The sequence below is a fragment of the Podarcis filfolensis genome (assembly GCF_964270895.1).
Source record: "Podarcis filfolensis genome assembly, chromosome: 4".
NCBI lineage: Eukaryota > Metazoa > Chordata > Lepidosauria > Squamata > Lacertidae > Podarcis > Podarcis filfolensis.
In genome coordinates this window covers 94,620,305-94,634,526 of record NC_139607.1, presented here as the reverse complement: position 1 = coordinate 94,634,526, position 14,222 = coordinate 94,620,305, and the positions used below count along the sequence as shown (strand labels likewise).

Below are 14,222 nucleotides of genomic sequence, written 5' to 3'. Positions count from 1 at the left end.
GATATGTTTTGATTTTATTGGGTTTTCTTCTTAAAGGAACAGCATACTTAGGCTGAGATAATGGCAGGTCATAAAGATGAGCTAAGTTGAAATAGAGAAGTGTTTTGTTCCAAGGCTGCTGGGTCATTGTGCATGTGTTCATTTTATGGGAACCCCCCCCCCATAAAACCAGGCAGTCTGAGGTCCTAATCGCCAACTTTGTACCCTCCATCTGTTTCAAACTACAAACTCTGATCAGCCCAGCAATGAAAGAGGTACCTAACTAAGTTTAACCCACTGAAATTTCAGTGTGGCCTACTCTTGAGTATAACTTTGTTTGAAGCCACCCATAGTCCGAAACGTCTGCCAGACTACTGTAGATCCAATTGTATACAGTGGTACCTCGGGTTACAGACGCTTCAGGTTACAGACTCCGCTAACCCAGAAATACTACCTCGGGTTAAGAACTTTGCTTCAGGATGAGAACAGAAATCGTGCGGCGGTGGCGCAGCGGCAGCAGGAGGCTCCATTAGCTAAAGTGGTGCTTCAGGTTAAGAACAGTTTCAGGTTAAGAACGGACCTCCAGAATGAATTAAGTTCTTAACCCAAGGTACCACTGTGATATTAATAATAATAATAATAATAATAATAATTTATACCTCACTCATCTGGCTGGGCTTCCCCAGCCACTCTGGGCGGCTTCCAACCAAATATTAAAATACAGAAATGCATCAAACATTTAAAGCTTCCCTGAACAGGGCTGCCTTCAGATGTCTTCTAAAAGTTTGGTAATTGTTGTTCTCTTTGGCATCTGTTGGGAGGGCGTTCTACAGGGCGGGCGCCACCACCGAGAAGGCCTTCTGTATAGGTGTGTGTGTGTGTGTTTTAAAGGAATGTCGCTAAGCCACCTTGAATGCCATTTGGCATGAAGGTGTCCTGTGAACCTTTCAAATGAGTAAATTTGGGGAGGGAGGGATAAACACGTCTGAATGTGTCTTAGCTCTGCAATCAACCAGAGAAAGACCGTAAGGTTGAAGTGTTGGTGCTGACCTTTAAAGCCCTAAACGGCCTCGGCCCAGTAGACCTGAAGGAGCGTCTCCACCCCCATCGTTCAGCCCAGACACTGAGGTCCTGCTCTGAGGGCCTTCTGGCGGTTCCCTCACTGTGAGAAGTCAGGTTACATGGAACCAGGCAGAGGGTCTTCTCAGTGGTGGCGCCTGCACTCCTCTTCCTCCGCCAGTGCCTAGAAGGAAGGTTATAATTTGAATCAAAAACTGAAGATCAACAATCCTATGCACATTTTCTGATTAATGGCATTGGCCCAGTAGACCTGAAGGAGCGTCTCCACCCCCATCGTTCAGCCCGGACACTGAGGTCCAGCTCTGAGGTCCTTCTGGCGGTTCCCTCACTGTGAGAAGTGAGGTTACAGGGAACCAGGCAGAGGGTCTTCTCATGGTGGTGCCTGCCCTGTGGAACACCCTCCTACCAGATGTCAGGGAAATAAACAACTCTCTGACTTTTAGAAGACATCTGAAGGCAGCCCTGTTTAGGGAAGTTTTTAATGTTTGATGTTTTTTCGTGTTTTTAATATTCTGTCGGAAGCCACCCAAGAGTTGCTGCGGCAACCCAGTCAGTTGGACGGGGTATAAATAATAAATTATGAGTATTAGTATTCAGAAGCACTTCGTCTCTGAACCTGGAGGAGGTAATACGTAGGTACCATGACCCGTAGCCATTGATAGCTTTATCATCCGTGATGCTCAAAACCTGGCTTGCAGGTGGAGCGACACAGGTGTGACACAGCAACAAACGTCATTGGCCAAGGTCACTAATCCCCAATCCTTTCTGCAAGTATGTGTCTCCCTTCCCTCAGTGACCCACCCCCCCATGAAAACAGCCAGAACGGTCTCAAAAGCTGACTGAATATGCGGAATTAGATGGTCTATCAGAAAAAATAAAGACTAAACCAAAACATGAATTTGTTTCGAAATGGGAGGTCTTTAAAGTATATTTGAAATATAATTATAGTAGTTTAAAGTCTGTTGCAGCATTCGAAGAATTTCAGTAATAGTTTCAAGTTAGATATGAGACCTAGGACATATCTAGAATTAGTTCAATCATGATAAAAGTGTGTATGGGCAGCAAGTAATACATAAATGAAATAAGGAATGGACGGGAGGTTGGGTCTATAGTTCTAAAGCCTTACTTTGGAATTACCCAGAGGTCCGGCGGTCCGCCACTCCCGTGCCAGAAGGGAAAAAACAGTTCCAGAGACTTCTTGGTCAGAGAAAAGAGATTTATTTAGAAACACAGCATGCTGGGGCAACCAGCAGAATCACTTCTGAAAAGACTGGCTGCGCCAAAGTGCACATCGGCAAACACTCTTATAGGTAGAAAACACCCTTCCTTTCTTAAACTCCCCCAAAAACTTTCTCCAATCAACTGGCAAGCTTTCAACTTATTTCCTTATATGGCATATAGGTGTTTAGCTAGCTAAGCCCCCTCCCTCCCTTGTTTGTGTGTTCTTCTCTTGCGTTACTGCAATAGGAAGCTGCAATAGGAAGCGGGCCCCTCGCTCTGTCTGACCACATACGGTAAATAGATGCGGTTTCTGCTTAGCTGGCAAGCACAGGAAATGGTCTTGCTGCTGTTTGCTAGCAACTGCAAAGCAAGATTAAGAGAGGATTCACTGAATTTATTTCAAGAACAAGGTGCAGGGATTACTGATAGCAATCCCCTTCCTTAGGCACAAAGTGCAATCCCTACACCTCTCCCTTCACTCCCTCCTCTTCTTATGAACAACCTAATACTTAGGTTCGTTCTGGTCGCTCGGGTTCATAGTATCCCTGGAGGAGAGCAATGAGGGTCATGACACGGGGCCCCATCCTGCGGGACATCATCTTCCCCATCATATTTTGCATACATTGCATCAAGCAGGGCATACAGAAGCAGAAAAGCAGTAAGATTATTCCTACCCACCAACCCCAATCTGTCCATGGCTCCTCCCACCACTCCATCTCTTAACCCTGTAAGGCCAACTGAAACTGTGCTTCTATAAACGCCTCACCCGTAGGGGTGGGTCGCCAAAGTATCTCCTCCTCCCCTATTACTTGAAGCAACTTTCCTGCTACCCAACCATCATGAACGCAAATTGCGTAACCCCACGGTCGCCTATAAGAATCGTAGATATAATGGCAACCACAAGAATAAACCCAAGCGTTCAAGGGACGTTCAGAAGGGGTCAGCACGTCAAGAGGGGTAAAATTGTCTGGGCTTAATAAAATCAGTCCAGGGGGAGCTGCGCCTGGATTGTCTGGTTGTCGGGTAACTACGGTGGGAGCGCTGCCTGCGGGCGCCCCTCCCATCCACCTTCTTCAGCCGTGCGTAGAAGGGTCAGCGTCCAGAGTGACCCTAGCAGGGCGGTCGTCTAGCGCGCTTCTGGAGATGGTTAGCTTCAGAGGATCATCAGGATTTGGTGTAACTGTCCAATCTAAAATAGCCTTCTTCACTTAAGTGTGGTGGACCCACGGGGTGATGCCAGTGACTTTAACAGCGGTGGGTGTGGACAGCAGGACAGTGTGAGGACCCTTCCAACACGGTTGCAGAGGTGTCTGGGCCCAGTCTTTGATCCACACTTCGTCACCCGGCTCGAACTGGTGCAAGGGCTCGGTCAGAACACACGGGGTGCGTTCGTGGGTCCACCTATTAAGAGAAAGAAGAACTCGGGAGAGTGACTACACATAGTTATCAAGCTGTACATCTCGAGTGACGTGAGGAGTCAGTAACCTAACATAAGGGACTGGTCTTCCAAACATTATTTCAAAGGGTGATAAGTGGGTACGCTTTTGGGGTAGGCTTCTGACCCGTAATAAAGCAAGGGGTAACATTGATACCCAGTTTGAACCTGTTTCCTGGGTTAGCTTGGACAACTGATTTTTCAAAGTCCTGTTCATTCTTTCTACCTTTCCTGAGCTCTGAGGCCTATAGGCAGTGTGCAATTTCCAATTGATTTGCAGAACTTTTGCTAGTTCCTGCAACACCGCATGAACAAACGCTGGGCCATTATCAGAGCCAATAGTTCTGGGCAGGCCATAACGGGGTATGATCTCCCTTAGGAGACACCTTGAGACTTCAGAGGATCGCTCAGTTTTAGTGGGCCATGCCTCAACCCATCCAGTATAGGTGCACACCGCCACCAGCAAGTAACGGTGCAGTCCACAACGAGGTAATTCAGTAAAGTCCACAACAAGATCTTCCATGGGTGCAGTTCCAATATGTTGGACTCCCGGGGGAGCCAAAGGTCCTGTTCTGGGGTTGTTCTTTTGACATAGCAGGCACTTCCTGGAAATCTGGGCCGCCAGTTGATAAAGGTGGGCTATATAGAAGCACTGCCTTAGCTGCCTGGTCGTGGCATCTGGTCCCATGTGGGTGGACTCATGATATCTTTGAATTATCTGCCGGGACAGGGACTCTGGAATCCACATTCTGTCATCATGAGTAAGGTACCATCCTTCTTTGGACATAGTCAGTTCCTGGGCATCTGCGGTGTCCCTTTCCTTCTTGGTGTATATTGGCTTATCAGCGGTATTCAAGATCCTTCCAGGGACCAGTGCTCCAATAACTGACGCTGGGGGCTGGTTCCCGGGCTGCTTCCTTGGCCACTCTGTCTGCTAGTCGGTTTCCTCTGGCCACTTCTCCTAGTCCAATTTTGTGTCCATAACAATGGATAACTGCCACTGCCTTGGGCTCCCATACAGCATCCAGAAGGTTCAATAAGGCTTGTGGGTGGGCCACCTGGTTTCCTCTGGAGGTGAGCAAACCTCTTTCCTTCCATAAGGCTCCGTGGGCATGTAAGGTTAGGAATGCATACTTAGAATCAGTATAAATGTTTATCTTCTGTCCCTTTGCTAGGGTCAGGGCTCTGGTGAACGCTGTTATTTATGCCAGCCGGGCCGACGTTCCAGGCGGGAGTGGCTGCACTTCGATCACTTGGTCTTCCAAGGCTACCACTGCATAGCCTGCTTTTCGCTGTCCAGCCTTAACAAAGCTGCTTCCATCCACAAACCACGAAGGCCAGTGGGGGTTTGCTTCAACAAATGGGAACTAACAGGCCTGCTGAAATATTATTCGTGCATCTGCTCCTCACCTTCTCCTACCGGCAACAGGGTAGCTGGGTTGAGGGCGGTGGTAACCTGGAACTTCAAACGCGGATGCAGCAATAACATCTGACACTTTCTCATCTTTGCTTGGGAGAGGAAATAGGTACCCTTCATATCAAGCAGAGCTGGGACTGCATGCGGGGTCACACAAACAGTGTCTTGGCCAAAAGTGAATTTGTCTGCTTTGTTCAGTAGGGTGGCTACTGCCACAACTGCTCTCATGCACGGCGGTAAGCCTTGTTCTGTAGGCGTCAGGCGCTCAGATAGGTATGCCACCGGCTGTTGCCAGCTTCCCAATTTTTGGCACAAAACCCCTTTGCTGTTCCCTGGTCCTCATCCACAAACAGGGAGAAAGGCTTCTCAGGATTTGGAATGCCTAGCGCTGGTGCCTGCTGTAATGCCCTTTTTAGGTTCTTAAAGGCCTGCTGTTATTCTTCTCCCCACACAAAGGGGTCCTTCTCAGTTCCTCTGGTTGATTCATGCAGAGGCTTGGCAATGATGCTGTAATCTGGTATCCATATCCTACAAAATCCTGCAGACCCCAGAAAGCCACGGAGTTCTCTACGGTTCTTTGGCTCTGGTATCAGGATAATAGCCTGCTTCCTTTCTTCACTGGTAACAAAAGGGGTGTTTCACTGTGATTGGCATTGCCTCAAGATCCTATGTTGGAGCAGTCGCTCTAGATGCACCCACACTCCTTCAGTCGCCCTTCGTGGGATGGGATACTTATTTACTGCAACAGGATTGACAAATGGCTTGGGCTTCACGATTATTGGTGGGATATTCTTTGCCATTCCTGGGGGGTTACCTTCAGCCCATACTGTGGGGTTCACTTGTTCCAGAATACTGGCGGGGATGGGTCCCTCCTCTTCTTTTACCACCATCAGGCGCCAATGTTCCCTCAAGGGTACCTCTAGGGAAAACTCTCCTGCTGGCCCTGTAGTCATTGTTACTTCGCCTGTCGGTTGGAAGGAGATCTGGGCTTGCAATTTTGAAAGCAGGTCTCGGCCCAATAATGGGATGGGGCACTCTGGTATGTACAAAAACTTATGTTGGACCACTTGGCCACCCAGGCGGCAGACAACAGATTGTAGAAATGGGGCCTTTTGTGACTTGCCTGTAGCTCCTATTATGCTAATTGTTTGCTTGGTAGGCTTGGACACTGGTATGGGCAAAACAGAATGAGCGGCCCCTGTATCAACCATGAAGGGGATGGTTCGGTTCCCTGTTTGTATTTTGACCATGGGCTCACGGGAACCTAAATCAGCTGGGCCCGGTCGGTCCTAATATTCTTCTTCTTCCCTCAGGCTCATGGCACCAGGCTGCCCTTGGGCTGGGGGGTACCAGGGAGGTCCTTGTCCACGTCCTCTACCCCTGCTGGTATTTGCCGACGTCCAAGGCCTCAGTTCCTGTCCGGGTCCCACAGGAATGGAGCCTGGGACTCGTTCTCCTCGACCTCTTCCCCGGGCACTTCCTCTTTCTTGGGGACTGGGTGTGGTAGCCTGTAATGCCATCAACTTCTCTGTTTGATACTTCTCCTTTTTCTCTGGGCCTCCTCTTCTCTCTGATTGTAAGTGGTTTGAGCTATTTCCAACATCTATTCCAGCCCATGATCGATGAACCCCTCATGCTTCTGGATTTTTTTTCTTTTGGCGAATATCGGACGCTGCTGAGCTACAAAGGCAGCCTTTATAATGGGGCGTTGGCAATATCATCTGGGTTCTCCTCAAAGGTAGGGTTCTAATTTCTCCAATTGCACACATCAGCACTTGAAAAAGGCACATGTTGGACTGTATAAGTGCATGGTGGTGCTTCCCCACCCTGTCCTGGGGGGCCTGGTGGGTCATACACTCTGCGTAGAGGCATCATTGCAGTCCCACCCTTTTTCTGTGCCTTATGGGACTTATGGAGGGACGCCCTGGTTGCTGCTTCTATCCATTTCTTTCGCATAGGGTTGTACATACTGTTGCAATCTCAATTGTCTGATACTGTGTCCACATTTTTCCTTTCTTTGCTAACTCAATTAGTCCCTTCATAAACTCCTCATCATCCTCTTCCTCTTCGCTCTCTAATTCATCAACCTTGGAGGGTTCAGGCTGAGGGCCGGCTCCTCCCTGGGCCTGAGGGATTCGCTAGAGGGGCAGCTGGTGGAGCATAGGGTGGCGGCGGTTTAATGACTTCCCCCTCTTCTCCTTCTTCTCCTTCCGGCTCTGATATCGCCGGGGGCTTTTCTGACTTCCCTGCCGGTCGGACTGCACAAATTGTATTTTGTGGGGCGTCGCCTCGGCAGGCTTTCAGCCACGGTGGATTCTTTTCTACATTGATTTTCCAGGTAGAAATATAAGGGATCTGGTCTGGGTGGACGTTCAAGTTATTTTGATATAGTGGGTTGATTAGTTGCAAATTAAAACTGCCCTCCAAGGGCCAATTAGTTCCTTGGGTGGGCCAATCAACATCCTCTCTCTTCTCAATTTGAACCCAATCATCATGCTTCGTAGCTGCTTTCCAGTTGGTTAAAAAGCATTTCAGAGGACTACGTTAGCTTGCCCCAGACCCCATTTTTCAGATACTCCGCTCCTAACCGGGCTTAAGATCCTTTCACACACCAACCACTACAGGCTGTGACTTAGCGAACTCGCGTTGCTAAGAAATGCACAGCCCTGCAATCGCTCGGCCAAGGGGACGCTAAGCCCCGGCCCACACTTGACAATTCAACCACTGGAGTATCTGGCACACAACACACAAAACACAAATCCCTTCCCCTTCCCCTGTTTGTCCTCCTTCCGGCGTCAGCCTGCTGACAGCCAGACCCTTTCCTGGCGGCACTTTACTGCTCACTGCCAGGCGAAGCTGATCGGGCTTCGTCCCTTGCCCTTCCCTTAGGGCTTACCTGCTCCGCTGCGGACTCCTTCGGCCGTCCTCTTTTCTCCCTCGACCGGGTGTCTCCACTCCGGAGCGGTGTGGCGATCTCCCCCCACGAACTGGCAGGGTGGCGCCTGGAGGTCGCGAGCACCTGTCCTGGGTTGTTCACCTCAGTCGAGTCTGGCCCCTCGGCTGGAAGTGGGGACCTCTTCCCGGCCCAATGCACCAAATAAAGCCTTACTTTGGAATTACCCAGAGGTCCGGCGGTCCGCCACTCCCGTGCCAGAAGGGAAAAAACAGTTCCAGAGACTTCTTGGTCAGAGAAAAGAGATTTATTTAGAAACACAGCATGCTGGGGCAACCAGCAGAATCACTTCTGAAAAGACTGGCTGCGCCAAAGTGCACATCGGCAAACACTCTTATAGGTAGAAAACACCCTTCCTTTCTTAAACTCCCCCAAAAACTTTCTCCAATCAACTGGCAAGCTTTCAACTTATTTCCTTATATGGCATATAGGTGTTTAGCTAGCTAAGCCCCCTCCCTCCCTTGTTTGTGTGTTCTTCTCTTGCGTTACTGCAATAGGAAGCTGCAATAGGAAGCGGGCCCCTCGCTCTGTCTGACCACATACGGTAAATAGATGCGGTTTCTGCTTAGCTGGCAAGCACAGGAAATGGTCTTGCTGCTGTTTGCTAGCAACTGCAAAGCAAGATTAAGAGAGGATTCACTGAATTTATTTCAAGAACAAGGTGCAGGGATTACTGATAGCAATCCCCTTCCTTAGGCACAAAGTGCAATCCCTACACCTCTCCCTTCAGTTCTAAGACCAATTTTTGTTTTATTATTTTGTCAAGAAGATTTTGTGTTTATTGTTATTTTTGCTTGTATTTTTTTGCTTTCTTTCCTTTTTGCAGTTGTATCGATAAAATTTTGTGTTCTAGAATGAAAAAAGAAAAAAAGAAAATAGCAGGAAAGGACTGCATGTTGATATACTGCCCCATGTTTTCTCACATTTCTCCCACAATTTTCTGGGTTAAGGAGGCTGCAAACAAGGATTATCTTCCCCTGTAAAACACGACAGCAATAATTTTATTATTTATACCCTGCCCATCTGGCTGGGTTGCCCCAGCCACTCTGGGCGGCTTCCAACACGTATAAAAACGTAATAAAATGTCAAACATTAAAAACTTCCTTATCAAATACAGGCAACTCCCTGCTTGTGTGGGGATCTTGTTCTGGGTCATTGTGCATATCGGCAGAGCATGCGTAAGGCAGTCCTGCCCCATTCCCGCCCACATCCGGGGCAAAAAGCGGCGCGCATGTTAGCGGTTGCGCATGCATTGGATGCGTACAAAATGGTTGTTCCTTCTATTATGGAAATGAGTGCTAAGCATTCTCTGTATTTCGTCCATTTTCCAAAAAGCGGCTTTTGCATCCTATTAAAGCTCCGGTGGCGCAGGTGGCGCTGTGGGTTAAACCACAGAGCCTAGGACTTCCTGATCAGAAGGTCGGCGGTTCAAATCCCCACGACGGGGTGAGCTCCCGTTGCTCAGTCCCTGCTCCTGCCAACCTAGCAGTTCGAAAGCACGTCAAAGTGCAAGTAGATAAGTAGGTACCATTCCAGCGGGAAGGTAAACGACGTTCCCATGCGCTGCTCTGGTTCGCCAGAAGCGGCTTAGTCATGCTGGCCACATGACCTGGAAGCTGTACACCGGCTCCCTTTGCCAATAAAGCGAGATGAGCGCCGCAACCCCAGAGTCGGCCCCGACTGGACCTAATGGTCAGGGGTCCCTTTACCTTTACCTAAAGCTCCTTTAGAATGTGGAGATCAACAACTAGGGAAGCATTAGGAAAGGGGGATAAACTGCCGCGTGAATATAACCTGACTGAAAGTGGCTTTCCGGGGTTTCAGATGGGAGCTGGGACTCGAACCTGGAACCTCTGACATACAAAGCAGATGTTCTTTTGCTGCTGCTGTGCTGCATCCCTTCCCCTAAAACGCTTGCTTGCATTTACCGGCTTCCTGAAAGGAAAGTTCATAGTGGCAAAAATAATATTTCGGCCTTTTGTACGCAGTTCAAACTCCCCGTCAAGCTTCGTTCTGACTAGTAGTTCTAGTGAAATCCCAGCGTTTTCAGCAGATTTATTACCTCCCCCCACTTCTGTTTTCGTTGCTAATTAATGAAAGAGTTTCCCCATTTTCACTTCCCTCCCCCGCCGCCACCTCAGACTTTAATTGGAAAGAAACACAATGGTTTCATTCCTAGCCCTGGAGCATCGGCGAATTTTGGCAAGGACAGGCGGCGCATGCTGCATGATGCTGCAGAATTATCCTCTCATCTGAGTGACGGTGCACGATCAGCAGAAAGCCCAGACTTTCCTAACGAGGAGCCAGTAATTGCCTTTGAAACATGAGCGCCCATCTGGGGATTCATGGTCTTGATGGGGGGGGGGGAGAGAGAGCTGTGCAGCTCGCGTTTTGGCAGGCCGAATGGGAGCAGGTCTGCGGTGCTCTGGGCCGGCCCTGCCGTTAGAGTGAGGCAGCTGCCTCAGGCGGCACGTGCCAAGGGACAGGCAGTGACGCAGAGAGGGTTTGAAGGACAGAACTGTGTTGTGCTACATGGCCGGCTGGCCTCCGAAAGAGGGTGCTATCCCCTCAACTTTTAAGTAAGGTTCGACTGTCTGGTTAGCTTCTGCTATGTGCCATCTTGTTCTTGCCTCAGGCAGCAAAGTGTCTTGGCCCGGCCCTGGTGCCAGTGCCCAGCGGGATCTACTGTTTTCCCTAGTTCTCTCATCAGCACTGTGGGGATCGATATGGGAGCCGCCATTTACTTTCCCCACAAATGCCAATGATAGAGAATTGGCCAAGGGCATTATGGGAAATGCAGATAACTTCTCTCGGCTCCCCAGAGTCAACTGGAACGCTGTGTTATCACTACCAGGTGAACCCATCCGGGCTCACCCACACAGGAGACGGTAATGAAGGGTATGTTTAGCCTGGAAAAGAGGAGGGTGAGAAGAGAGAGAGAGATGATAGCCATCATCATCATCAACAACAACAACAATAATAATAATTTATTATTTATACCCCGCCCATCAGACTGGGTTTCCCCAGCCACTCTGGGCGGCTTCCAACAAAGTATTAAAATACAGTAGTCTATTAAACATTAAAAGCTTCCCTAAAGAGGGCTGCCTTCAGATGTCTTCTAAAAGTCTGGTAGTTGTTCTTCTCTTTGACATCTGGTGGGAGGGCGTTCCACAGGGCGGGCGCCACTACCGAGGAGGCCCTCTGCCTGGTTCCCTGTAACTTGGCTTCTCGCAATGAGGGAACGGCCAGAAGGCCCTTGGTGCTGGACCTCAGTGTCCAGGCAGAACGATGGAGGTGGAGACGCTGCTTCAGGTATACTGGGCTGAGGCCATTTAGGGTTTTAAAGGTCAGCACCAACACTCTGAATTGTGCTCGGAAACGTAGTAAAGCAGGCTTCCTCAACCTCGGCCCTCCAGGTATTTTGAGACTACAATTCCCATCATCCCTGACCACTGGTCCTGCTAGCTAGGGATCATGGGAGTTTTAGGCCAAAAACATCTGGAGGGCCGAGGTTGAGGAAGCCTGATCTAAAGGGTCACATTGAAGATGGAGCAAGCTTGTTTTCTCCTGCTGTGAATGGCAGGACTCGAACCAATGGCTTCAAGTTGCAACAAATGAGATTCTGACTAAACATCAGGAAGAACTTTCTGACTAAGAGCTGTTTAACCGTGGTCTCCCTCAGGAGGTTGTGGACTTTCCTCTTTGGAGGTTGGATGGCCATCTGTCATGGATGCTTTAGCTGAGATTCCTGCATTGCAGGGGGTTGGACTAGATGACCCTTGGTGTCCCTTCCAACCCTACAATTATACGATTCTAATTCCCAAATGCATCTCTCTCAGTCACACACACAGAGCACACTTGTGCACCCCATTCAGAAAAACTCTACCAGTGTAGGAAGTACTTGCCGTTTCAACCCTCTTATTAAAACAAATAAATCCTGACTCCCCTACAACAGCAAATACACGAGGGCCACCCATCTGGTGCCTACACCCATCAGCCTGCACTCGATTAGGACCCTGGCAGAGACACATGCCCGACTGGCATGTTCCCTCCCTCCTGGTCAATCGTTCGGGAGCTTCAAAAGCTTTCTTCAGCCCAAATATCACAGCGACCAATGCCAACCGACACTGACACACTTAGGGATCCGCAGAGTTTGTGCATCCCGCGTGACAGACCTCAGGAACTCAGCATTTTGGCTAATCTACTTTATTTACATATAAACACACACAGAACACTGCAACATGGCTCCCTCTCTAGCATCAGACAGCAAAGAGGGAAAAAACAAAGGACAATAGTCCTACTTCACGGAACACAGTAACACAACCATCCTGTCTCCATCACTTCCCACTCGGTGGAGTCAAAATGTATACCGTCATGTGATAGACAACAATCCCATGACTGCAATCATGGAGCAGGAATTCTAACAGTGCCCACGGGTGCTGTGTTGGCAATCCCTGGCCTACGGCATTCTGATTTTATTTCCGCCCTAGGGAGAAACAAACTCGTAAACTAAACTTGTCGTTATTTGATTCTCTTTCAGCACACGAGGTGCGCCAGCATGGACAAGATTCTTGAAGCCATTCTGATGTCCTCCTACCCCGACCACATGAAACAAGGGCTGGTGCGGCGAGTCATCGAGGCTTCGAAGCAGTCGATGGACAGCGAGCAGTGCTGGCTGATGCTGGAGCTTTCGACCAAGCTATTCCTGGTGGGCGACACCAAGTTCAAGAGGTCCGTCGGCAAAGAGGTCCTGGAAGCCTACGGCCATTACCACCGGGAAGCCTTTGAAGAGTTCTTCAATGCTCGTTTCCTCCTGAGCCTCTTGCAAGAGGGTTATGGGCCTCTGGGGAAGAGGAGCGTTTATGTGCTAGATTATATCCACCTGGGGCTGCCCTTTGTCTCGGACGGACCCTCGGCCAACGACATCTTCAGCCTGCTCAGGACGGAGGTTCTCCGGAAAGTCTGCGAGAGGCCGGGCCTGAAGCAGTGCGTCCGAATCAGCAAGCTCTTAACCCAGTACCCGCAATGTATCCCCATGGGCAAGCGCCAAGCCCTCTTTTGTCAGCAGCTTGTAAGGTGCATCGGGCAGTTCCACCCTGCCTCCGGAAGGGAAGAGGCCATTGTCGACTTCCTGGACCAGGTGATCAAAGTCAGCGCCTTGCTGCAGAAGATCTGGAAGACTCAGGTGTCTTCCATTCTCCCGTCCCTGAAAGAGCTCTTCACTATCATCTCTTCGACAGGTGAGGGGGCTGCACAGGCGGAACATGTTTCGTAGCATCAGTGCTAGTGATAATCATGGTTTGTGGTGATGTGTGTGTTGATTTTTTTGGAGAGTTTTGATTTTATTGTTATTATTATTAGATAGATTATGATGGGGGTGTTTGGGGAGGGATAATACCTCTCTTGCATGGATGGTGGGTGGCGCTGTGGTCTAAACCACTGAGCCTAGGGCTTGCTGATCGGAAGGTCGGTTCGAATCCCCGCAATGGGGTGAGCTCCCGTTGCTCAGTCCCTGCTCCTGCCAACCTAGCAGTTCGAAAGCACGTCAAAGTGCAAGTAGATAAATAGGTACCGCTCCGGTGGGAAGGTTTGCGTGGTGAGTTCCCCCCCCCCAGTGGAAATAAAGACACATGACACAATTATTAAGGTTAATGGACTAAATAAGGCCACAACTTTATTGGTTTCAGGTAATGAGTAGTATTGGCTTAGGCATTGGTCCTAACCGACTATATCCGGCTTCAGCCCGTCCGCTTGAAGTCCGGGAAGGGTTAACCACCAGTAGCGGGAGTCCTGTTGATGCACATCAACTAGGAACTCCCCTAGGGTCGCTGCTCGGGGGCGTGCCTTAGGCCCTCACCTCCATAGGCTTCGGACAGGGCCACGCCCCCCGGAATCCTTTATCAGACTGCCCTTCAAGAACAGCTGGTAGGCGGCAAAAGAGGGTGATCCTCGGGACCGCGCCTGCCTTAAATAGGGCAGGCCACGCTCCCAGACCCAGCCGATTCGCTGGCAAGGGGTGACGCGGCCGGGGATTCCCCCAATCGCGCGGGGTGGGGGCCGTGAAGCCCACAACCCCACCTCCTCTGCAGGGCGGAAGTGGCTAAACAGCATTTCTGTGCGCTGCTCTGGTTTCGCCA

The 14,222-nt window shown here is 49.7% G+C and overlaps 1 protein-coding gene and 1 long non-coding RNA gene across 7 annotated transcripts in view; both read left to right on the top strand.

The window, feature by feature from the left end:
* Nucleotides 1-14,222, top strand: part of LOC310760966 — a 95,052-nt gene that overhangs the window by 51,057 nt on the left and 29,773 nt on the right. The window lies entirely within an intron of this gene.
* Nucleotides 1-14,222, top strand: part of USP35 (ubiquitin specific peptidase 35) — a 48,534-nt gene that overhangs the window by 15,347 nt on the left and 18,965 nt on the right. For all 6 annotated transcript variants that reach the window (XM_083609637.1, XM_083609636.1, XM_083609638.1 and 3 more), the window contains one exon: nucleotides 12,626-13,325. In XM_083609637.1, the coding sequence (XP_083465763.1) occupies nucleotides 12,644-13,325 (682 nt within the window). In that variant the 5' untranslated portion in view covers nucleotides 12,626-12,643. The remainder of the gene's footprint in view (nucleotides 1-12,625; nucleotides 13,326-14,222) is intronic.